This window comes from Vespula vulgaris, chromosome 4 (genome assembly GCF_905475345.1).
Source record: "Vespula vulgaris chromosome 4, iyVesVulg1.1, whole genome shotgun sequence".
Classification (NCBI taxonomy): Eukaryota; Metazoa; Arthropoda; class Insecta; order Hymenoptera; family Vespidae; genus Vespula; species Vespula vulgaris.
In genome coordinates, this window is record NC_066589.1 from 5,229,564 (window position 1) to 5,256,609 (window position 27,046).

General features: G+C 32.2%; 1 protein-coding gene across 5 annotated transcripts in view; it reads left to right on the top strand.

The window, feature by feature from the left end:
• LOC127063243 (mannosyl-oligosaccharide 1,2-alpha-mannosidase IA-like) overlaps window positions 1–27,046 on the top strand; it is an 84,517-nt gene that overhangs the window by 46,859 nt on the left and 10,612 nt on the right. For all 5 annotated transcript variants that reach the window (XM_050992718.1, XM_050992722.1, XM_050992721.1 and 2 more), the window contains one exon: window positions 4,850–5,065. In XM_050992718.1, coding sequence (XP_050848675.1) covers window positions 4,850–5,065 — 216 coding nt within the window. The remainder of the gene's footprint in view (window positions 1–4,849; window positions 5,066–27,046) is intronic.

The window sequence follows — 27,046 nt, forward strand, 5'->3', positions numbered from 1 at the left end:
TGATGAAACGTTCTACTGTCTTTTTCGTCTCTCTTATCCAAAAGATTTTCACACTTTCGGGACATGTAATCCCTCATGGTTCCCCCCCCTCTCTCTCTCGGTGTTAGTAAAAAATATTCACAAATTTAATGTTGAAATATATTTCTTTGGAGCTACGCGATTGGACGACATCAACGCTCAAAGGAACGTTATCGTCGCCAGTTTTTCTTGCTCGCTAAGCGGAAAATTACCTTCAACTTGTTCCTCTCGCAAAAGACGTTTATACATTTTCGCCGGATATATATATATATATATATATATATATATATATATATATACGTATACACACATATATATACACACGTGCGCACATATGCGTGTACATGTGTATATGCACATTTATATATACGTACATGAACTATATTACTACATGTGTATTATACATAGCGCACGGTTCCCTCAGGATCATCCGGTGCATCGAGGCGCGAGCCCGACTTCACGGCAGGACGCGTCCAATTATAAGCGTCCATTCGTTACGTGATCTCATTAAATCCCAAGAATCTCGAAATTCGATCCAACGAACCATCGTTCATCCTGGAACGTCCATGTTGATAATTCCAATATTATCCTTCCGTTTTCGATTACAAGGTAGGATATTTTACCTTTCATCAGAGGATCACTGTTAAATTTTCGATCGGTAGTTGATATAGAGATATAAAAAATTTATTTGGATTAAAAATAAAATGGACCGAGAGCGGAAATTGGAAAGATTGAATAAATTATTAGATCGTGAATTGCGAATTATTATATTTTTTTATTTAGTAAAGGCAACGAACGAATGAATTATGTATTTATCTTTTCTTTTTTTTTTTCTTTTCTTTTTCTAGTAAAAGAAGTTAAAGTCAGAACAAAACGACGATATTAACGACGTTTCTATTACATTTTTTCTTAAGACATCTATAAGGATTAAATATAGCATTAAAATTCATGTTCGAATTGAAAAAATATAATTGTAAAAAAATAAAAAAGAAAAAAGAAATAAGGAGAGAAAAATATTTCTTTATCTTTCTACTCATTTATTCAGTTCTCTTTGGATCGGAAATTAAAGCAATCTTTTTTCCACATTTTTTTATTTAATTCTCCCCTCTTTCTTCTTTCTTTCTTTTTCCTCTTTTCTTTCAAACTTTCCCAATGTATTCTGTTTATTAATGAAAATTCAGAATTCGGCCAATTTGGAAAATATATCCTACCATTCTCGATTTTCAAGGATCGAGTGCACACAGTTCGCTGATACTTTCCACTCTCTCGCCATTCATCCAATGAAATTTTCCATTCGAGCACTCGAGTGTCCTCGGCGTTGGTCTCGAAAAAAACCACGAGCACAGTCGTTCGTTCGTTCGTTCGGTTGGTCGGTCGATCGGTCGATCGGTCGGTCGGTCGATCGGTCGGTCGGTCGGTCGGTCGGTCGGTCGGTCGGTCGGTCGGTCGGTTGGTTGGTTGGTTGGTTGGTTGGTTGGTTGGTTGGTTGGTTGGTTGGTTGGTTGGTTGGTTGGTTGGTTGGTTGATTGTGATGGCGATGCGCATTGGTACAGATTAATTCGTGTCGAAGTTAGTCCAACTGGAAATCGTACTTCACGTTTTGTAACCTCGTTGAATTCAACATTCAAAAATCCCCGATGAAATTAAATTTGAAATATTTCCTATCTAGAATTCTCGATGGATTTATAATTTGAATAATATCATCGTCGAAAAGATCGAACATCCTATATAATAATATTGTATAATTACATGTTGTATCTATCACTGCTTTCCAATCTTGTTGGGAGGCACTTTACGAAATTACCTGTAAATCGTAGCAAAAAGGGACAATACGCTGGAGAATCGGGCTAATTGTAAGAAAAAGTCAAAGAAAAAGATTTGCGCAAAAATGGCGCCAACAAATGGGGAATAATTGAGTGAAGGCACACGTCGTATATGTAAGCTTTGCTTCTACCTCTCTCTCTTTCTCTTTTACTCTCACACACTCGCTTACATACTTTCTCACTGTTTCACTCATTTACTCACTCACTCACTCACTCACTCACTCACTCACTCACTCACTCACTCACTCTCTCTCTCTCTCTCTCTCTCTCTCTCTTTCTCTCCCTCACCTTCTCTCTTCATCCTTAGTCCCCGGTGTCTGACACCGAAGCTAATGGTTTAATCCTAACATGGATGTTAACCAGATTACCGACCGAGGGCCGCTCGTGCGGCGAACATTTACCGTGGTTTCTACGAACAAATTAGCCGCGATTACATGGATAATGGCGGAAGGGTTGATAGCCACGATGCACGAGCAACGAAGCAAACCTGACACGTCGAAGCTTGCTACAATTTTCTATGTTCTCGCACTGACCGATAACATCGACGTTTGAACCACGAAATTGTATTTTTTAATTCGAAACGAATAACAACGACAAGTCTCAATTTTAATTTTCAATTCAGGGACGTCTCGTTTCGTTTCGTTTCGTTTCGTTAAAGTAATTGGCAAACGAGTAATATAATAAACTAATTCCAAATTTTATCGTACCGCGTTCAGTTAGATTTGTTCATTAATAATAAATACTTACTTTCTTTTTTTTCTTCTTCTTTTTCTTCTTCCTCTTTTTTTTGTATTTATTTATTTATTTATTTTTCTTTTTTTCTTTCTTTCTTTCTTTCTTTATCATACTGCACGAGAAACTTTCTACGCTGCACGATAAAATTCAAACTCATCGTGTAGCAATTTTTATTACATCGCTTGATACTTCCTTTTCATTCTATCTCTACCTGAAAGAGAGAAAAAGAAAAAGAGAGAGAGAACGCTACTTTTCTTTGATTTTTATTCCCTTCTCCAGGAAATTGTAAAAGAGTAAAAATATAACGCTTCTACCGTTAGCACTGTGGACCTAAAGAGTCCTGGGTTATTATATTGCCCTTAAATTATGCCGTCATAAAAACGCGATGAAGGTGCCGTGACCGAAGGTATCTCGGCAAATGGAACGAAAAATCATAAAGGTGGAAGAGAAAATAATGTTCTACGGATGGCAAGTAACCAGAAGGGATCGTTATACTTTGCGGTTGGATCTTACTGTTTTTCAAAAATATTCATTGAAATTTCTGTCTGATAGGAAGGGATCTATCGAATATATTTAATTATTTATACATCGTTTCGTTAAGAACCTATCCTCGAATTTTCTCTATCGAAATAGAAACTTAATAAATTCTTTTTAAACAAAAAGAATCATAAAATAAAGATCCCGATACTCAACCTTGGTCGAACCTTTACGCGATTTTTTTGAACGGATTTATATATAGTAAGAAGGAAGAAAAAGTTTGAGTATAGTATATACTCGGTAACGTTCATTCCAACTCTCCTCCTCCGGTATCGTCGTTTTCGTTGTCTTCTTCGAGCCATTTCGTAGCTTCCAAATAAAACAAACTTTCATTTCCTCTGTTCTCGAGTAGCTCGGGGAGGAAAAGTCCTCGCGAAGAAACGAACTTCATTTCGCGCGGAATGAAGTCATCTACCTCTGATGGCTATGTAACAGTGTGAGAAAGAGAGAGAGAATGAGAGATAGAAAAAGATTCGCGGTTTAGAAGAAGATAAACGTAGGAACGAACGACCTCAGGACGGAAGTGGAATTTCTTCTTCTCCATATATTTTTTTTTGTTTATTCGTTCTACTCCTCTTCCTTCTTCTCCTTCTTCTTCTTCGTCTTCTTCTTCTTCTTCTTCGTCTTCTTCTTGTTCTTGTTCTTTTTCTTCTTCATTGTTGAAGAACGAAACGAAAGACGAGAAACATTCCGCAGATGAATCTCTCACGAGACAAACCGAGATCTTCTCCTCTAAGTGAAACACTCCACTCCACTCCACACGTCCATCTTTTTTCTTGTTTCTTCTTCTGCTTTCCTTCCTACTCCCTTCATCCTTCTATCACAAAGAATATTGCCTCCTGGGCAATTATCATCACAGGATATCACAGGTTACCGGTAGGAACAACGACGATTCTCTTGTGAACACCTGGAATATCCAAGATTGTTAACGATCCTTCTTTTGCTAACTTCCTTACGAGCTAACGCCGAGCTATGCCACCATTCTTTTCGACTTTTCCAAGAAATCCACGAACGATCTTGTTTCTCTTGGGTGGTCCAATCGAAATTCTCTTATTAAAAGAAATCTGAAATTGCTCGGCGTTTATAACTTAACGATGTCCATTCTCTGTGATATCTTTGATATATATATGTTATATATAATTATAGTATATTATTATAATTTTATTCTATTATATTCAAATTTATATTATATCAACGAGAAAGTTCATCTCAATTCCTAAAACTAAATATTACTCATCGCTTATCAATAAAATAAATAAATAAATAAATAAACGACAAATATCATAAAAAGAATATTCAATCTATCTCTAAAGACGTCGTAGTAAAATAAAAAAAGAAAAGAAAAAGAAAGGATGGAAATAAAAGAAAACGTACGAAACACATGACGACTATCAGCGAAGGTAGTTCGGAGATAAAAAAGAAATAAATAAAAATATAAATAAAAATATAAATAAAAAAGAAAAATAAAACAAAAATACAAAAAAAAACAATGAAAGATCAAGGAGATAGGGAACAGTCGACACGGTCGTCGTACCAAGGTCGTAATCGTTTCCAAGATTTCCTTGACTAGTTTTTCGTTCGAACGAGAGAAACTACACTACTACCACTACTACTACTACTACTACTACTACTACTACTACTACTACTACTACTCTCTCCTTCCCCATTTTCTTCCTCCTTCTCTGTTTTCTCGATCAAGAGCATACCACTTGAACGTTTATTTCTGCCCTGTCCAGATGATGAAGCACGGCTGGGACAATTACGTGAGGTACGCCTGGGGGAAAAACGAGCTCAGGCCGATCTCGAAGAAGGGCCACAGCGCCAGTATCTTCGGCACGTCCACGATGGGTGCGACCATAGTCGATGGTCTGGATACCCTTTACATCATGGGTCTGCACGATGAGTTCAAGCAAGGCAGGGATTGGATTGCCGAGAACCTGGATTTCGATATCGTGAGTACCATTTTTGCTACCTACTTAGTTTTCTCTCTTTCTCTTTCTCTTTCTTTTTCTCTGTTTGGTCAAACCAAACTGAATCTCATCCAGGTAGCTTTCGTAGAGATTGCCTTCGAAAATGGATTCTTTTCATGCTGGACACTCGCACGATATGCTTTTAAACTGCTTTCGACGCCATCATTTCTTTTCAGGGAAAACGATCTCACGACATGAAAGCTCGTGATATATCGTTGTGTGTTTGTGTTTTATTATTATTATTATTTTTTTTTTTATCAATGGTTAACACATTCTTATATGATTCTTTATTTTTCTATTTTTTAAGTATCTTTATTTCGTAATCCAAAATAAGATTATGATAATTGTAACTTTTATCGTTTCAGTCAACAGTAATATTGTCGATCGCACTATTCTTCTATTAGAGTTTATGATTCTAAACACTTTTAGTAGAATATCAAATTATCTAGCATCTTATCAACTCCTTTTATATAGTATATAGAATAAGATATTAATTAATCCTTATCATTCCTACGATATCACTATAATCGCGATTTTATTTTCATTCTTTTTTTCTTGTTTTTTTTTTTTTTTCGTATCGTCTTTCATCAACACGTTTTGTAATGTAGAATTAGATATTAATTAATTACCAGTTGATAAGAACGTTTACCAATTACATTTTCTTCTTTGTTTTACTCTCATAAATATTTTTAACGAAATATAAAATTGTGTAATAATTTTTCGTTATTGAATCTTAGAACGTTCACTAAATATCTTAGAAATATCATTGGAAAAACATACTGTAATAATTTTCGAATGATAAGCACTAAGCATACGATATCTTATCTTATAAAATAATTCTGATTAAGAAGATGATCATTCCAAAATAAATACAATTTAATTTTACGATTGAACGACGATAGAACTATCATTTTTAAATAAAAAATCCAATATACAAATTTCTCTTTCTTTCTTTCTTTTTTGTTGTTTTTTTCTATCATGCATAATAATACTTTAGACAAATTTAAAGAAAGAATCGATTAGCCTCGACTTTGAACAGTTCGAGAAAGCAATGGAAAGGTATATACACGGAACGATATTTACAAAAAATATATATGTGTATATATATATATATATGTGCGTGTGTGTGTATATGTTGAAGGAAGCCAAAAGCAATTTCGTCTCGTGTCAACTTTTCGTAGAGTTTGGCGTCGTTCCTTCGATAGATCGCGTCGAATCCAACCTTTGCAAATCCCGATGGAACGAACGAACGTACTATACATGCATACATACATACATACACACACATATGTACGGACGGGAAAGACTTTTCGTAGGCCGATGCGAAAAGGCCGTGTAGAAAAGGATAAAAGGAAGGTGTCGAAGGAAACCATCTCGCACATTTTGCGCCATAAAGAAGCACGGAAATGTGTTTGCGTTCGAAAGTCGCGACTCCAAGGGCGAACCTTTTTCGATTTTCTCGTAGCATGAACCAACTGCTTCGAGTCGATATAAGAAAGAGAAAGAAAGATGAAGAGAGAAATCATTTTTACCTAGTAGCATAATCGAAACAACCTGTCGATAAAATTCTGATGTAAGACTTTTCTTTTTTTTTTTCTTTTTTTTTTTATTTTTCTTTTTTCTTTTTTTTTGCATTCCTTTGTCTTCTATAACTTTTATCATTCATCGATTAATTTCATATCTTTGTTAAGAAGCAATTAACTTTATCGTATACGATACGTAGATATATATACGATGATGATCGAAAGTTATCGATAGTGATTTTAAACATCAATGTCAGATTGCAAAAAATTTCTTAAAGTATTTTTCCTAGTTTTGCGGTCTGAAGAAAAGAAAGGAAAAAAATATAGCTGAAGAAATCTCGAGAAAGTGTAATTAATCAAATGGTTTTCGTATCGAATTAAATGTGTATCGCAATTGAACAGGTGAATTTAATATCAGTTAGAAACTTTCGATCATACCATATGTGATGTAGATAATAGATGGGAGTATAGATAACCGTAGAAATTAATCGGGATATACTGATTGAAACCGGCCAGATCTTGAGTAGAAAATGTAGCGAGATTGTGAACGGAGTAAGATAAAAGAGAAGAAAAAGTAGGTCGAGAATTTCGAGAACGCAAACCTGATTTCTACATTCTCTTCTTTTCTCTTTTTTTTTTTTTTGTTTAAAATCGTTTTCTCTCGACATTCCACTTTTTTCTCATTTTTTTATTTCTTCTTTTTTTTTTAATATAAATAAATCCATAAATACTTATAAATCATTTATCTACGTGTGTGTATATATATATATATATATATATCAACGAGCGTTTAAAAGACAAAATCATTTTCACCATTAACAAGTTGATTTTATTATTGTAAAATATTCAAAAGAAATATAACGAAATTATTATTTAACTCATACATCCATTAATAATAATAATAATATATACAGTAGCTTACATCAATCATATCTAAAACTATAAACGAAATGAAAATCTAATGTCCCGCGATCCTGATTAAGGTGTTAAATAAGTTAATCGATATGTAAATCAATGTCTCCATGTGTATTTCTCTAACGGGAACCCTAAACGGCGAATAAACTTTAGCTATGGCATTTTCCTTGCTGGCAGTTTCGTAAGTAGCAGACTGGAAACTTAGCTTGGTTTATCTGAACTTAGGTAACAGGGTGGCGCACAGAGTACGTGTGTTAGACGGTGTTGAAAGTGTTGGTGCAACTTTTGATAGGGATGATGAGAAGGGGTGGAAGGGGCTAAAGGAAGGGAGAGAGTGCAACGAAAGCACGAGTCCTAACACCTCGAGTTCTCTCTCTCTCTCTCTCTCTCTCTCTCTCCCTCTATCTATCTATCTCTCTTTCTCTTTCTCTCTCTCTCTCTCTCTCTCTCTCTTTCTCTTTCTCTGTCTCCCTGTCTCTGTCTGTCTGTCTCTCTCTCTCTCTCTCTCTCTCTCTTTCTCTTACGTGGTATTAAGGCGAATTTCTAAGTGGATAACTTGCCGTATTAGCCAACCGTGTGGCACCTTTCCTCACGTTAACCGGCCTGTCACACCTGCCAGAATCTCTGCCCACCGTTCTCTTCGTTTTAGTTTGCCCCCACGAATACGATTCTCTCTTACTCTCTTTACTCTTCGCCTATCCAGGAAACTTCGCAAACACGATTTTCGAATTTAACACCCAACCAACTGCTGAACGTTTTCTTATTAGACTCTACGTTAACGGGATTATAAAGGTATCAAAGTGTTCCGTGAAAATTTCGCTTTAACTTTCGTCATCTTGTTGTATTCGATCTATTTCTTTCTTGTTTTTTTAGTTTTTTTTTTTTTAATTTTCTTTTTTTGTTATTTGTTCGTTTCCCTTTCGTTTTTTTTTCTTTTTTTTTGGTTCTTCTTTTCTTCCGATGTTATAATTTTATTATGTTTTTTCGATAAATTATAAAAGCGGAACTAATTGTTATATGTTAAAAAACATATATATATATATATATTCCTCTCTTTTTCTCAAATTCATATTTTTTATTAAATTGCAAAAGTGGATCTATATAATTGTTATATGTTAAAACAAAAGTTGGATCTCTCTCTCTCTCTCTCTCTCAAATTTATATTTTTTATTAAATTACAAAATGGACCTAATTATTTATGTAAAAAAAAGTGTTGGATCTCTCTCTCTCTCTCTCTCTTTCTCTTTCTCTCTCTCCTCTTTCAAGTTCATATTTTTTTTCTCTCTTTCTTTTTTACTTTTTCTTTTTTCATAGTACCAGTGTTGTTTTAATTATGAATGCTTTTTTACATTTTTCATTATTTTCGTTGGCTATATTAACGTTAATATTTCCTTCAGCGTTTTTCAAACGTTAAGAGAGGCCAAGGACTCTCGCACAAAGGAACGCAATTCTGCTTGAAATTTACGTCCAAGTTATTGCAGGAAGGATCACTCGCGATTAATCGCCTAGAAAGATTAGAACGTTCCGGGCAAGTATTTTTTATGATGTTGGAAAAATACCAGAGAGCTTGAAGGACGACATTTCTTTTTCCCTTTTTCCTTTTTTTTTCTTTTTTCTTTTTTCTTTTTCCGTTCAAAGTGAAATTCGCCTTTCATTGTGGCTAATACCAACTTGGAAACGTAACAAAAAATTCTCGCCGGTGAAATTCCATTCGATTTTTTCTCTTTCCCCTCAAAACGAAACCACGAAGTTTTTATCAATGTATTTTCGTTTTCTTCGTTTCAACAATATTCCGAGCAATTGAAAATAATTTTTTTAATTTACTTTTTTAATTTTCATTTATTTAAAATTAATTTCTCTTTCTTCTCTTTTTTTAATAATATTTCAAACAATTAAATTTTATGTTGATATATATATATTTTTTTTTCGATAACATTTCGAGCAATCAAAATTATTATTTATTTTTTTCTCGATCATCGTTATTATGATTTAAAAAACAAAAAGGTCGTCATGATTTCGTATCTTTCGTTAACAACAAGGCGAGAATCGGAAGTGGTTTCTGTTCAAGTTTCTATAGACTCGTTCACGATTCGGAAGGCCGTTAAATTTGCCGCGAGGGACTCAACTGCTTACAAGAAAGTAAAACGAGAATGGCCCCTGTCGTATTATGCATGAACGAAATACGGTCACGATTTAAAAGAAAGAAAGAAAAAGAGAGAGAGAGAGAGAGAGAGAGAGAGAGAGAGAGAGAGAGAGAGAGAGAAAGAGAGAAAGAAACAAAAATTAAACGGATTAAAACTCATCCTAAAAATAATAATAATATTATTCAAATGAACAATAGGTAATAAAAATTATTCGATAATATTTAATAGAAGATCAATAAAAATTGTGAAATATCTTTTTAAACGATTTTTTTTTTTTTTTTTAATAATGCTTTAGACGAAAATTTTGTTACATATTTTTCTAGAAAAAAAAATAAAATAATAATAAAGAAAAGAAAGGAAAAGAAAAAAATATTCACGAAAGATCGTGTTTTATCTTTCTTCTCCCTTGTGAATACCATTGAACGTGGTACACATGAATAAACAAGAAAAAAAAAAGAAACACTGCAAGTTCTCAGAAAGAAGAATCGATCGAGCCCGTGTATTTCGTAGTAGCATTTATTTGAAAAAAGGTGGACCAAGAAGGAACGTCCCAGGCGCATTTATAATACTCGCGTGCATTTAAGGTCCTTCTCCTCCTTATATGCGTTTGTAAAACGGGCACGTCCGGACGGCAGAATGTTTCTTTTCCTTTTATCATTTTTTTCATTTCCTTTCTTTTTTTTTTTTTATTTATTTTTTTAATTTTTCTGTTTGCTTCTTTTTTCATTCATTCATTATTATTATTATCATCTTTTTCTCTCGTTGCACTTCGAACGCTCGAAACGCCTACACAGTTCAGAACGGTTTCTATATCTTTGAAAAAGGAATTATTAATAAAATTACTCGTTATATGTAACAACTAATATTAATAATTATTATATTGAGGTATAATATAACCATTAATGGTAGTTTAATAATAATAAAAAATATTACAATATTAATATCGTGATGAAATAAAAAGAAATTAATTTTGAGATTATAATAATAATATACTATATTATAGGTGTATAAAATGTATATGTGCATCACGATTATTCTAATATTATTAATTTAGTAACAATAATTGTATTAAGCATGAGACTGTATAACATAATAACAATTTATGATTGATATCGATTACTATATTAATAATAATAATTAATATCGGATAAATTTAATGCTAACACATATCATATCTTTTCTTTTTTTCTTCTTTCTTTTAAGCTTTTCTAATCTCTTAAATATCACTTCAATTATGCGATTCTTCGAAAAAGGATGGCTACTTATAACTTATTGTTTTTATTTTCTTTCTCATGCAAGTTCTTCGTCGTGGAATTAGCAAATTAATTAATGCTCTTTCGTTTGCACCGTCGTTCTTTATTTCTTTGCAATATCATAACGTTTCTCTTTCTCTCTCTCTCTCTCTCTCTCTCTCTCTCTCTCTCTCTCTCTCTCTCTCATTTCTTATTTTTTATTTCTTTTCTATAAACATACATATATGAATCCTAAGTTATTTGATCTTTTTTATTTTTTGAACAACGTACATATTACACAGACGATATTTGTCGTTCCGAGTCGTTCCGTTTTTTGATCTTTTTTCAAACCGCGTAGGATCGATCCATCATCGAAAAACATCGACGAATTCAAACATTCCTTTTTGGTCGATTATCCATCTCGAAATTTGAAACTTGAAACGAATTGAGAGAGAGAAAGAAAGAGAGAGAGAGAGAGAGAAAGAGAGGAGTAGGAAGAAGCATCATGGCGAGCTTTTCTCTTGCGTTTTAAGAGACGACGAATCGACCGTGTGCCTGAAATTCCGAGATAGAACGAGAGAGAGAAAGAAAGAAAGAAAGAAAGAAAGAAAGAAGAAAAGAAAATCCTTCGGGAAAAGCGAACGAGAAATATACGCGTAGGTATTCTCTTTCGACGAAAAAAGAAAAGAAAAAATAGAAAAAAAGAAAGCAAAAGAAGAAGAAAAAAAAAACTCTGAGGAAAGCTTTCAATAACGAAGGAGAAGTTATTAAAGTAAATGAAAGTTTAAATTGGCGGGAATGGAACTGCGAGAACGAAAAAAAAAGAAAAAGAGAGAGAGAGAGAGAGAGAGAGAGAAGTCGAAGGCACGTTTTATACACCAAAAAAAAAATATCGAGGAACGATCGTCGATTTAAATCGTCATAATTCAGCTGGCTAAAAGTGATTTAGTTCTTTTTTTTTTTCTTTACGTTTCTTTTTTCTTTTTTTATTCTCAACTATTCTCTTTGTTAAGGATGTTCTATCAATCGATCGACAAAAAATGGCCAGAAATAAAAAAAAAGAAAAGAAATTAGTAATAATATCAATTATAAGAATAATTTAAACAATGTGTGTTCTTTTTCGTTTATTTCCATTCGGAATATTGGAAAATATTCAAACGAGTTTTATCAGGTGACTACGTGACCCTTTATGTATATTTATTACCTCCATTTTGTTTAGTGAATTAGTATCATTCGAGTCGTTACGGAATGAACGACTAAACCGAACGATGAACTCTTTGCTTTAGTTTCTTTTCAAGAGAGAGAAAGAGAGAGAGAGAGAGAGAGAGAGAGAGAGAGAGAGAGATTGTAACATCTATTTATAAATTTATCAATTTGATTAATCGATTTAAGCAATAAGAATTAAAAAATATATTTTTAAATCAGTACATCAAAGTACAACGATCTTAATAAAAATGATTTTCAATAAAATTCTTTATTTGCATTAAAACGTATTCTCGAATGTAATCAACAAAAAGAAATGATTTCGACACTGATAAATTGCAATCGTTCCAAATTTATTTTCTAATCATTCAATAACAATAACAACAACAACAACAACAACAACAATAATAACAAAATAAAATGTTTAGAAAGCTCTTTTTATTTTAATTTGATTTAAACGTATGTCGAATACAACGAAAAAGAAATAATTTAAGGACTCGATCAAAATCCTCAATATAGTCGATCGTATATCAAGAGGATCGATGTATCGTCCAAGTTCGTGATTGGTGAATGTGTTGTATACATTGGAGGCTGGGTAGATCGCGTGTTAAGAGGAGGAAACTAGGAGAAAGGAAGGAAGGACGGAAGGAAGGAAGGAAGGAAGGAAGGAAGGAAGGAAGGAAATGGGTCGAGAATACGAGATCTACGAAGCAATCGGTTATGCCACTCCTGAGCCTCGCTTAACAGATACCACGATAGCGATTCAGTTCGAAAGGGAGCATATATCACTATCTCACTGATCTCCATGTCGAACTTGAGAAGCGTGAACGCAGAAATACGAGCGTATTCTCTCTCTCTATATATATGTGCGTGTGTATATATCTGTGTGTTTGACCCATTTCAAAAAGTGATCTATCAAAATATTGAAATTATTGACGATATTAAATTAATTCAAAATTTGTCTAATCGAATAATCAAACAATCTATCAATGAAATATCCTTCGTATATATTATATAAAACTATGTTTGTGATGATGTCACAGTTAAACTAGAAATATTTTTCATACGTATTATTTATGAAAGAGTAAAAAGAAAAAATGTTTTTTGCGCGTCTAATTACGTCAATATAACTTTCTAAATATTTGTAAATATGAATGATGAAGAAATATTCCATATAGTATCGAACATGATAGCACAATGTGTCGTTTGTTTATCTCATCTGTTTACGTCAATATACATACTATACCTTACCTATACGTACATATATATCGTCGAGATGGGTGTTTCTATTTAGTCACGCTTGAGACTTCGTATAGAGAGTATCGTACCATATCGTACTATCGAAACAGAGTCGGTGTAAATAGACGACTCTCGAGTAAATGCTAATCAAGTAGTGGTAACACGCAAGTAACGTATGTACATACAGAACAAGGTATTTTTTATTTCTTCGTACTTTTGAGAAAACAAGAATTTTTAGTTAAATTCGATTGATTAACCCGTATCTTAACTTAGGAAACTGTCGATTCTATATCACGTTCTTGTATGTTTAGGATACTAATATGGGAACGCAAACTCGTTTGTCGCGTGTGAAATTAATACGTATAGAGTATAGTAACTCGAGTTTCGGCAAAACTATCTTGATGAATATGTGACGACATATATATATATATTTGACCTATTGAAATAATAAACATAACACTAATATCTAATTGTCATAATTGTATATACAATATTTGTCAAACGCTATGAATTACAATATGTGTTTGTAATTAGTTAATCTCATCATCAATGGATTTAAATTAATATTCATAATTAATTTGAGGTATTATTGTAATGTTATATATAAGGCTTCATTAATTATTCATATTTACAATGACCGAAAAAATTAAAAGAAATATTTTCAATACTTGGAACGACGTTAAAAATTTGATCGTGATTAGAAATTTTCGAAATTAATTTATAATGTCGTTAGTCTTTTAACTTATAACGTCATATCTATATATAATTGATATATATATATATATGTGTGTGTGTGTGTGTGTGTGTGTATGTGTATAATTATATCGAGATACCCTATGGCGTAATGCATTAGATTTTGTTTCTCGTGTCAGCGACGGTTTCGACGTTTCCACATCAATGCCGTTTAACTCAAATCCGTGAATCAACATATCGACTCGTGGCTTATCAAGAGGACCCTTTGATACCAATGCAGACGTTCGTTTGCCAAGCTCCATCGAATCTACCCAATACTCTAGGGGTCTTTACCTTATACGAAACATCGTTCGAGGTCAATAACGTTTTAACATTGCGTGACAATTTGAATTAGTGTGTTATTACTGCTGATCTCATCGACATAAACGTTTCTAAATTTACATTAGTATACAGAAAGGGAATTCCTATTGAACTAATAGCTCGTCCATTAGTACAGAATATTTGTTATTAAATACGAATATTTTCATTATACGATTATCAAAAATCAATCTTCCTACATTTATAATTATTCTTATATCCTTTCAATAACCAAATAATTATTATTAACAACTCAAATCATAATTAATATTATAACAACTATATCGAAGCTTTACGACTAATATTAAAATACGATCGTACGAAGTACAAAACTTCAATTTTATTTCAAATTATTATATACATAAGTAATAAAAAAAATATATTAAATGTACCATAAGATTTTTCGAGGTATTCTTAAATAATAAAATTCTTCCATAGTCATTTTATATTCGATGGAAGGATATTCCGAGAAATGAAAAAAAAACAATTTGATGTGTATAAGGTATAAACGATAATATCGTTCTTGAGAACCGTAACCATGGAGTACCTATACTTGAAGATTGTTGATAAATCTTATAGAAAAGAAAGGAGATAGTACATAGGGTAAAGACGAGTTCGTGCGGTTGCTCTATGATCAGGGATCTACGGATCGCTATGTTCTCTCTCTCTCTCTCTCTCCTCCTCCCTCTCTATCTCTCTCTCTCTCTCTCTCTCTCACATTCTTGGAGGGCTGTCTCGAGAAAAGGGACGAGGGAAGGGTAAATCGCGATTCAGTACCGACAAGAGGAGAAAGATATCTTCTTTAGAGTGGCTACTTGGTTGGTTGGACGGCATGCCGTGCTACTGAGCACCTCGGTCTCTTATCTAAAGTGCGAGCGTAATGTCTCTGTTCAAGGGACACTCCTCCTTACTCTCTCTCTCTCTCTCTCTCTCTCTCTCTAACTCTTTCTCTCTCACTCTCACTCTCTCTTTCTCTTTTCTCTTTCTCTTTTTTTCTTTTCCTTTTTTTTCAGTCTCCAGATAGACAGAAACCAGGCCTCCAAGGCATTTATATCGAATGAAAAGTTTGTGATTAAAGAAATAAATATTCTTGGATTTTATACGACGTTAGATTCGTGAAAATTGACTCGTTTATTTCTATTCAATTTTTCTTGCAATATTAAATTTTGTGTTTCTATTTATTTTTATTTATTTATCTGTTTATTTTGCTCTTTCTTTTTGTAATATCAGTTTGTATCATTCAAAGTCGATGATATGTAAATCGCTAAGGAACTGTATCGTGATTTTAATAATATTAACAAGTGAAATCTTAAATCTAGTATGAATATATATTTATATAATAATTTTTTTCTTGCACGCTAATATCACAGGTTCAGATAAGGGGTGTATCGTTTTTAAAATATATAAACATAATATTGTTCCTTTTTAAACAAAACTTGTCGACTTCTTAAATCTTGTTTCCTCATCAATTTTTATTTAAATGCAATTATTGTATAATATATTGGAGATAATAATTCTCGTATATTTATTCGTAAATGTTGAAAAAAAAAAGTAAAACAAAATAAAGTGAAAAAAGAAATAGTTTCCAACAATGGAATCTCATACTACCGGATGAAAAATATCACGATAACCTTTTAGTTCGCACCACGCGTTCTCCAGAACAAGATACGACGTCGTATTGTGGCCGCACATTCGTTACGCAGCGGGTGGAAACCGCGAACCAATAGTTCGCGTGCGTCGAAGATATTTTACGAACATTCTCTCTATTTCTCTCCATTTCTCTCCATTTCTCTCCATTTCTCTCTGTCTCTCTCTGTCTCTCTCTCTCTCTCTCTCTCTCTCTCTCTCTCTCTCTCTCTCTTTTCTCTTTCTTTCTCATTTTCTCTCTTTCTTTTTCTTCCATCTCAAAGCGATTAACGATAGTAACGTTAATACTTCATAATTAATTTTTTGCATATTTAAAAAATTTTATATGATACAAAGCTAGACAAAAATTCTTATTTAGATTTATCTTTCTGTTTTGTTTTTTAAATCATAAACAATTTTTTCAACACTTGCAATGTTACGATCTAGAAAAGAAAATCGGTCCGAGTCGTGTCTCCAAAAGGGGTAATTAATTTTTCTTTTTTTCAAATCACAGAAATTTTTGTAATTCGATCTTATAAAACATATAACACACTTAACTAATAAATAGTAACTGACAAATTAATTTCGTGTGAAATTTATTAATTAAGATTTCAAAATTCATCAATGTAACGTGATAGAATAATATTATTATTAATAGTAATTAGACATTCCTCTCTCTCTCTCTCTCTCTCTCTCTCTCTCTCTCTCTCTCTCTCTCTCTCTCTCTCTCCCTTTGACCTTTATCTTAAATCTCGAGAAAACGTTTGCAGATTTTTGATCAACGCCTCGCATCGACTATACGCCAACGGATGGTACGATCGTAACGATAACGCGTAACACTCTTGTCGAAACTTGTTACAGCCGGAAGTGCTTCCGTGACTATCTCATGATTTCGCAACATTGCCGCTTGTAAGCCTTTACAAGTGGGTCGAGAACACGCAAGTGAATTTTCGTTATCGCTATTACCTTGTCTTTCATACTCTCTCTCACTCTCTCTCTCTCTCTCTCTCTCTCTCTCTCTCTCTCTCTCTCTCTATCTATCTATCTCTATCTTTATCTCTATACATGAATATAAAAATTGTTTGAGAATTTTTAATCGTTAGATAACGTTCGAATTAAATTACATCTTTTACAACATCTTCTTCTTATTTATATATTTATTTATATTTTTTTCTCTTCATTCCCTCACATACATTGTATTCTTAGAATTTTACGATACGTTCGTTCTTATTTTCACTGACAAAACGTGTGTTTAGTCTTATCGAAAATAATAGGTTGTTTAAATTTTCTCGAGTTAGAAAGAGAGAGAGAGAGAGAGAGAGAGAGAGAGAGAGAGAGAGAGAGAGAGAGGTAGTGAAAAAAATTAAAAAAAAAACCCAAACATAAAGAGGGAAAAAAAATGTATTGTAGTTATCTACACGAAAAGTGACGAGGTTGTATGGAGAAAAGGTCAGAACAGAGAGAAAGAGAGATAGAAAGAAACAGAGAAAGAGAGAAAGAGAGAGGGAGAGTGAGTAAGTGAGGAGGAAGAGAAGGAGGAGGAACTGTAGTTTGTATCGGAGCTGGAAACTCTCGTTGCACGCGGAAACGTTTCCGTGACTATCGCATCGCGGCCACGGTGCAACTTACAAGTGGTTCGAAAACACGCGAGTAGCTTTCGGAATTAGGATTACGTAGGATCTCACGAACGCAGGGATAATTGGAGGAAGGAAAAAAATCGACAGATTTTATACCTATCTCAACAATCTATCTCTCTCTCTTTCTCTCTCTTTCTCTCTCTCCATCTCTCTCTTTTTAGATCTTTATCATTTATGAAGAAAAAATCGTTATATCGATTAGTAGTGTAAAACGACGCGCATTTTTCGTGACAAAACGACTTTTGTTGCTTCTGACGATTTGCATTTTACCTTGCACTTTAAAAGTTGCATTTTAAATGAACGATAAAATTACGGCAAGAGTTATTTTTAAAAAGGTACAAAAATTATATACCTAATTGACAAACGCGATTACAGCAATCGTGTATTTCTCTTGGCACTTAAGAAAATATGTATAATTTTACACAGTGACGCATCATCCATTCGTACGGCATCTCTTTAATCGGGTTGCATCGTTACGAGAGATTTGAAAGGGGTGGTGGGTGAAGGGGATGAGAGTAATCGTTAGAAGGGTTATATAAGTCTGAACAGAGGCAATCATGAACAAGTTTGATTCGAACTTTCCCAGTAGCAACTAGTAATACTGCTAACTAATAATACGTCACTGTACGAACGTTATAATCATCTAGTTTCTGTGTTAGAACGAATAATATGAGTCGCAATGTACACAAACAATAATATCAACGCATCGACGTTTATTACTATCTCCATTTGTAATTAAAATGTTAATTAACAATTTTACATAGATTTTAATTTTCTTTTAACATTCACTTCATTCTTCTCTTTTTGTTTTATTTTTATTTTCTTTCTTACTTTAATATTATTTTAATCTTATTTTTGTTTTAGTCTTTTTTTCTTTCTTTCTTTCTTTCTTTTCTTTTTTCTTTTTTTTTATTATTATCGTTGACTTCAAGTTGATGATGAAATACAAGATAATTGGTATTTCTCTCTTTTCATAGAAGACGATCTACAAGTTCTTCCAATTTTCTTTCGATTCATTTTCAAAGGACAGCTCGCGTTTATCGTCCTCACGGAAGGTTTCATAAAGGTCGACAGACACACGATATGTGTGTATGTGTCTGTGTGTATAATGTCTCCGTGAGAATCTTCGTCGATCTTGAGAAAAGTGTTCTCTCTCTCTCTTTCTCTTTTCCGTTTGCACTCGTCCATTATTGCACCCTCGTTATTGCCCTCGTCGTGTAATTTCAGATCTTCCTTTTTTTATCTTGGTTTTCATCAATCTTTTCTCTCTCTCTCTCTCTTTCTCTCTCTTTCTCTCTCTCTCTCTCTCTCTCTCTCTCTCTCTCTCTTGATTTATTCGTATGAAGCATACGTAAGCAGTCTATTAATTCTTTTCCATAAAAATAATGTGTTCTTTTTATGAAAAGGTCGAAAATAAAAAAAAATTGATTAGAACTTCCTTTGTTCTAAGATAAAAAGCTAAAAAGAGATAGAGAGAAAGAAAAATAGAGAAATAGACAAAATGCTATTTTTATCGACCAAACATTCGTACTCTTTCTCTACGATAAAATTCTATAAATATCGTCCATCGTAGAATATATAATATTTTAGAAACTTGAAAGATATTTCATTGTATTAAAAATAATCGTATCAACGAATGACAGTTTTCAAATCGACAGTACTAATAGAGACTTCGTTTTCCTTTTCTTTTCTTTTCTTTTTTTTTTTCTTTTTTTTTTCTTCCAGTCGGTAATTTCCTTCTTTCGGCTTAATAAAAAATAAGAAAAGAACACGATAGGATATCGCATACAACTAACAACGCGATCCCTGACGCCTTATACTCACGAAGCAAAACGAGATTAGAGAAGACATAGCCAAGTTGATCGTGAGCTAGTGGAAAATAGCGTGATGGCGAGGGTGTTGCTCTATACATAGCTATTCTCCTTTTCTTATTACACACACATACATATATACACACACACCATCGTCTTTTACCTGACTTAACCACACCTTTCTAATGATAATAAAAAAGATCTCTTGATCGAAATTTGGTCTTCTTTCTTTACTTAATTTTTTTATTTATTTATTTATTTATCTATTTATCTATCTATTTATTTATTTATATATTTATCTATCTATCTATCTATCTTTCTATCTATTTATTTATTTATAAAACAAAACGGAATTTATCACATTGAACGAGTCATCAATCTCAGATTATATTTATAACGAAGATTTCACTTCTTTCCTCATAAAATAATAAATGAAATCCTTTCTGTATCACCACAATTGAAAAAAAAATAAGAGAGAGAGAGAGAGAAAAAAATCCGTATAACGATTCATTAATTTATCTGAAAGAAGAGATCTTTCTCTATTCGTGCTAACAAAATTATTTCTAAAAAATAAATATCAAAAACTCGCGGTCGCCAAACGAAAAGCTTCTTCGATTAACGAATTTAATAATATCGAGAATAATTTCAGAAAGATGTTATCGCCAATATTATTTTCGAACTTCTCAAGCGATATGATATCTTTGTTAAAAATTAACATACGTCTCCGATGTCATTTTGACGATATCTTCGAACATTCAGAGAAATATCGGTCGATTTCAAAATTACTTTTCAATTATTCTAGTCAAGCGATCATTACCATTCTCATATCATCTATATTCAAAAAGATCGAATTTCTATTCAGATTCATTATGGTCGAACGACATGACATAACGAGATTCTTATACGTCCTTTCATGTATGCATTTGAAAAATGAAAGGAGATTTTTCTATAATAGCCGAGATTCATAAATTTTCTGAATTGAAATCGAATTGAGATTTTTACTTACGTTTATTTGTATATGAAAGAAAAATATATATATCTATATATTATAAAAAATTATATTCTTTATTTAAAGACGATATTGATCCGTAAGATGTATAATATAAAAATATGATATAATATTATTACATATATAGATTACTATATATAGATTTTTAAGGCCCATCAATTTGATCATATCAATTTACGAGAAGAATTTATATAAAATTTCGAAAAAAAAGAAAGAGAAGAAGATAATGAACGAACGAATATAAAATTAATATAGTTATTACCCAAATGAAAAAGAAAGATAAACTGACTAACAATAGAACCAATCTTAAATTTGTTTTATTTTTCATAAGTCATGAAGAAGAAATTCGTGTCCTTAAACGCTAATTCGACTAATTCGTCCTACCGGCAAAGTTTCAGCGAAATTTTTTGCTTACTCGATTTAACGTCCAAGTGGATCCTTAATTGCCACTTTCGACTGGTGAATGCATTAAGAAGGCCAATTCCTTTTTTCCTCCAACCTGAGAGAGCTCCAAGAGAGAACCATTTCGGTGGATTTAAAGCGCGAACATTTGTTATGCGATATTCTCATCCTGATACGAAAGAAAGAGAAAGAAAAGAGTTAAAAATTTCTTGGAAGCGTAAGATCAAGTTCTTTCGAGCTAACGACCTTATAAAGCAACAAAGAGCCTCTTAACGTTGTCGAGCTTTCACGCGGCATCACGTTTGTATTTCCATCTTTCTTCGATACAAGCCTGAAATCCTTTGGTTACTCATCGTTTCTCTTTTTCTCTTAGTCTTTTTCTCTTTTTCTTTTTTTCTCTTTTTCTCCTTTACTTTGAAACAAAATCGACCGATAAACCTCGCACGTTTTATGGACCACTCGCAGAAAACCACTCCCAATAAATAATCCTCACCCAACTCGGACGCTCTCACAGGATAACGCGAATAATGGCTTTTTGTGCGTTACGGATGAGTCCACCAAAAATTCTCATATGATAAAGTCTATCTTAAGTTTTCATCTGTTTTATAAAAACGTTAAATTGAAATTGATTGGGACGAATGATTTTTCAGTGAATTTCTAAACGTTCTTTTTTATGTACGATTATATAAGAATTTACACTGTTGCGTTAATATACTAGTGCGTTCTTTTTATTTTTTGTTTCTTTTTTTTCCTCCAAGTTTAATTATTATATTAATAAACTGCGATTGTTACACTTAATGCTATATATATATATATATATATATATATATATATATATATATTAATATATTTGTAATTCTACTAAAAAACAAAACAAAAATATACAAAAAACAGAAAATACTAGTATAAAATAGAACACGTGCAACATACATGTGTAAAATTTGGACCGATCCTTTCACGACGATCAATAATTTCGGGAAAAAAGAAAAATAGCAAAAAAAGAAACAGAAAAAAAATAAAAAAAAAAAAGAAACGTGCGGCTGTTCGATCGACGCTCCTGGAGTGGCTCTCGTCATACCAGTCTCAGGTATTAGGATTAACTACTGCCATTACTACAGGTGGAGCTGCCCATATATCGCAATTTTCCTGTCGGATGCGTGCCGAACCGAGATGCGGCAGATTGCATGACGCTATTTATGAGCGCGATACGCATATCCCGTTGCATCGGCACTGCTCGAATGCATTCGATCGAATCTCTCGGACACCTTCAAAAGCAAGCCGATAGTATTCTTCTTACGATTACAAAAATTAAAAGAAAATAAAGAAAAGATAATAAAGAATAAATAACAAGTAAATAACAAAAGTAACAAGTAAATCAATCAAAAAAATTAATTCGATCTTCCGGGACCTTCTGAAAGAAAAAAAAAATTATGATAATAGTAATAATTAAAAAAAAAAAAAATAACTGATTTAAAAAATTAACTCTTAATTTTAACTTAAGAAGGAAAGAAATAATAACGATAGGAGAAGAAATATATTCTTTACAATTTCTTTTTTTTTTTTCTTATCACGGTATTTTTTATATGAGATATATATATTATATATTAGAATATATCGGATTGGAATATTATCATATAAAGATTATCTATATATGAAAGTTTTGGGTTAATCGATAGTCTTAGTCTAGTAAGGATAAGTCTTTGTTAAGGCAAGATAACGAAGTCGAAGACTAATTAGCAGAGGACTAAATAGTCTTGCAATTATAAGGGCCTTTACAATTTAGTCATCAAACGAGAAAGAGAAGTCTTTGATGGTACATGAAGGCATAAGAAGATCGAAATTATTGTAACCAACTTTATTGTAACTTGAAAACTTTCTAATTGAAAAGATCTCTCTTTCTCTCTCTCTCTCTTTCTCTCTCTCTCTCTCTCTCTTCTCCATCAATATATTTTAATGCAATATTCATTTTCATGAGATTTATGAGTTTCAACCTGAAATTAAATAAATATATATATAAGCCTTTTATTTTATTTCATTTCATTTCATTTCATTTCATATCATTTTATTATATTTTTCTCTCCATTATCGCGTTTTAATAATTTTGAAAAATAATTTAATAATTATATAACTTGTTCAATAAAGCTAAAATTTATCGATTGTTGTCGAATATTTTATCGAAAGATCTGTGTATACCATTTTATCTAAATAATTCGTGTATAACGTTTGAACGGTACGGACAAGGCAATTTTGGTAGGTGAACGATTATGCCATGGCTGGAATACATTATAAATGGCCCATTTTGGTGATGCTAGAGTGCGATAGAACAAGATAGAACGAGAGAGAGAGAGAGAGAGAGAGAGATCGTAAAGCAGCTTATTCGCAGGAGGTTCCATTAAACGTCATATTTGATTAAACAAAGCGTTGCCCTCTCGTTTCCAGAGTAGAGAAGGACAGACTAAACGTTTAAGGTAACTCACTTTTCTAACCCCTTTTTTTTGCTCAACGTTATTTTATAAGCGCTTGAGTGAAACCACTCTTTTAAGAGCTTCTCTCTCTCTCTCTCTCTCTCTCTCTCTCTCTCTCTCTCTCTTTCTCTCTCTCTCTCTTGGTCTCTTTGTCTTTGTCTTTCTCACTCATTCGTTAAGAGAAGAAGAAGGATACTCGAGTACGAAAGGGACGAGCCACAAGCACGTAGTGCTACTTTCTCTGTCTCTCTCTCTCTCTCTCTCTTTTCTCTCTCTTTCCTCTCTCTTTCAGAGAGAAAGAGAGAGAGAGAGAGAGAGAGAGAGTCAGTGGTTTTGTCCTGCGGTAGCCGTTGTATCCTTTGGTGACTAAAAGCGCCAGTGTATCCTCTAAATTTCAAGAGTTTATCCTCTTGCCTTTGAGAAAGACTAGACGATCGACTCGCGTGTACTTACTCACCGTTTGGGATGCTCCGAGCGAATTGCACGACGCAATGTTATCTTGGAATACATAATTTGTGTTTTAGAGAGACCAAGGAGACTGAAAAAGAGAAAGAGGGAGAAAGAGAAATATGGAGCATATTCAAAAGGACTCGTTTACTTATTGTTAGAATTATTGTTAAATTACTTATTGTTTACTTATTGTTAAATTAATATATCGTAATAGTATAATAGTATATTAATGTATTAATGTATAGTAATATTAACACGTATAATAATTTTCTATTTGGAGTAATTAGAGTAACCGAGAGAATGTGTATAGATTTAAATGAAATTCTCGTTCGATTTTAATGAAATTAACGATCGATTTATCGATATCGAATAATTATAAGGAAGTATAGTGATTCTTAGAAAAATGTTATTTTAAATCATCTTATCCATCGAGATGTTCCACTGTAATTTACGTAACAGCGATGAGGAAGTTTTATCTCTTTCTCTTTTTCACTCTCTCTCTCTCTCTCTCTCTCTCTCTCTCTCTCTCTTTCTGTTTCTCTCTTTCTCTTTTCTCTTTATGTATGTCGAAGAACAATTGAAGAGGTCGTTACGAAAATCGTCGAAGCGTGTTACGGAAAACAGACTTCGTGGAATTTCTTTTCTAACTATTCATCGTAGTACACATATATACACACACATATATATACACGTTTATGTATTTCCTCGTGGAAAAACTTGAACCAAGAATGATGTGAAGTAGCGTAAAAAAAGTATCTCGCAAAAATAAATGAGAATAATTCGACGTTGCATTTCAAAACAATTTTATATATATATATATATATATATATATATATATATATATATAAAATGAGTAATATATTATACCTACTTAATATTAATATATTATATTTATTACATTAGTATTGTAAGATATTAAATCAATATAATAGTATGACAACATATTCATTATATCATTTAGAACAAACAAAAGATAATTTGTATCCTTAAAAAAAGAAATAATAAAGAAGAAAGAAAGAAGAAGAAAAAACAGGAAAAAAAAATATAGCAAGATAATTCAATAATATTCTCTGTCTTTATTAGTGGAAGGAATATCTCTTAAAAAAGCTTTGATAATGATAAAGAGGATAGAAAATGTTGAATGAGAAAAAAGAGAGAAAAAGATGGGAAATTAAATATAATTATTTTGCAAGATAGAACATACTACGAAATCCTCAATTTTATACAAAAAAAAGAACAAGCGAAAAGACAAAAAAAAAATAAAGAAAAGAAGACGAAGAAAAAAATATATGAAAAGACATATATATATATTTATACATACATATATCAAGCTACATATATATATATGTGTGTGTGTAGGTATGATATATAATGAAATGATTTACTCGCTAATCAAAGGGATTGGAAACGTTTACGTTTCGCAATCGCTATCGATGTAGCAGTTTCGGATGTGTAAGTTTAAACAAACATCCCGATACGGGCCGGTCGTGGTCCCGACACGAGAGATCGATGACCCGATTTGCTACATTATCACGCTTACCTCTAATTAGCACCCGTGCTTATCGTCCTTGATGTTTATTTACGGCGAGCTTGTCGCTCGTTTTGGCCGGCGGCGGGTTCGATCGCCACACGTGTTGCATTGCACCAGTAGGCTTTCGTAAACCCTTCGAGAAAAGAAGAACCCACTTCTTGTTGACCTTTTTCATCGAAAAAAGAAAAAAAAACAAAAGGGTATAAGCTCAGATCCGAAAAAATTTGAAGTAATACCTTCAGTCGATATTTCTAATATGAAAAAGTATCTTCATTTTCTGTATTTCACATTGATTTTTGAAGTTTCATTAAAGTTTCAAATGAATTTAATATTATTGATTAATTATTCTTCGAGTTAATTTATTATTCAAATACGTCTGATAATATAGTAATATTTAAAGAAGCATAAATAATATATAGAGAATAGGAATATTATTAACAAAATTATATAAATGTAATGGATAATATATTATTTAGGTAATTATAGATAAAAGATATTGTTATATATATATATATATATATATATATATATATATATAATTAATAAATTAAAATCAAAATTAATAAATATATATGTAATGTACGGAGAAAGAGATGATAATATATTTTCTATCTCTAGTTGTAATTTATTTTAGAAATTAGAATTAGTTAAAAACAAGAATTATTCGTATATTTATTGTAAATAGAAATTTGGTATTTAACAAAATAAATTACGACGTTGGACGATTAATGAAATTTTCTTTAAAAAAAAAAATATATATATAAAGAAATGAGAAAAAATGGAAAAAAGAAATCTAAGAGGTATGAGAGAAAGAGTGAAAGAAAAATGCATGGAAATGTGTTTTGAGATGGTCCTCGAACGACATAAGTGTAGCTTCGAGAGACCCATAGCACGATTTAACGAGGGACTGGAAAGAAATTCGACGGTCAAAGGACTCGTCGTCCTCGTCCTCGTCCTCGTCGTCGTTTACTCGCATCTCGTCGTGTCGTTTTAATGACGTTGCTTCCAACTTAACGTTGAAAGCAAGTTTTAGGTCATTCGACAATTGAACATTGGCTAAACGAAATCAGATAATTTTTTTTACAAATTCGATTGAAATTAATCATTAATTAAATACTAATAAAAAATAGTAATAAAAAAATATGAATTCATTCATATGAATCATTAATTTCAATTAATAGTTATGATAACACGATAACACTAATTTCAAGTTTTGTATAGATACGTATATATGTATATATAATACTTGTTCTATAAGAAGTAATTATTAATTATTAGGATGACACTAATTGATAATTAATATTGATTGTAAAAAAAAAGTCATACTAACTCAAAGTAATTTTTTAGCAACTACATAATTGTTATTAGATACAATCTCACTTATCGTTACTTAATATTCGCCCAACAAGTAATTATTAATTATGACGATTAAAAACTGAAAAAAAAAAAATTGATCGAACTGGAACAGATGAGAACTGGACAGAACATAAAAATATATTTATGTCAAACGATCAGGATAAGGAAATATATAAATACAATATAAAACGTCCAAGAGCGAGTAAGAAAATCAAGTAACATAGATCGTCGAAATTAATTAAGAAAAGCGATAAAAGTCCCAGCTCTTATTCACGATTGATATTAAAACTCGAAGAGAAATAGGCCGGATGAAGGGAGTAGAATAATTTTCACGCGAGAGAGAAACGTCGTTGACTAATGAGCGAATGAG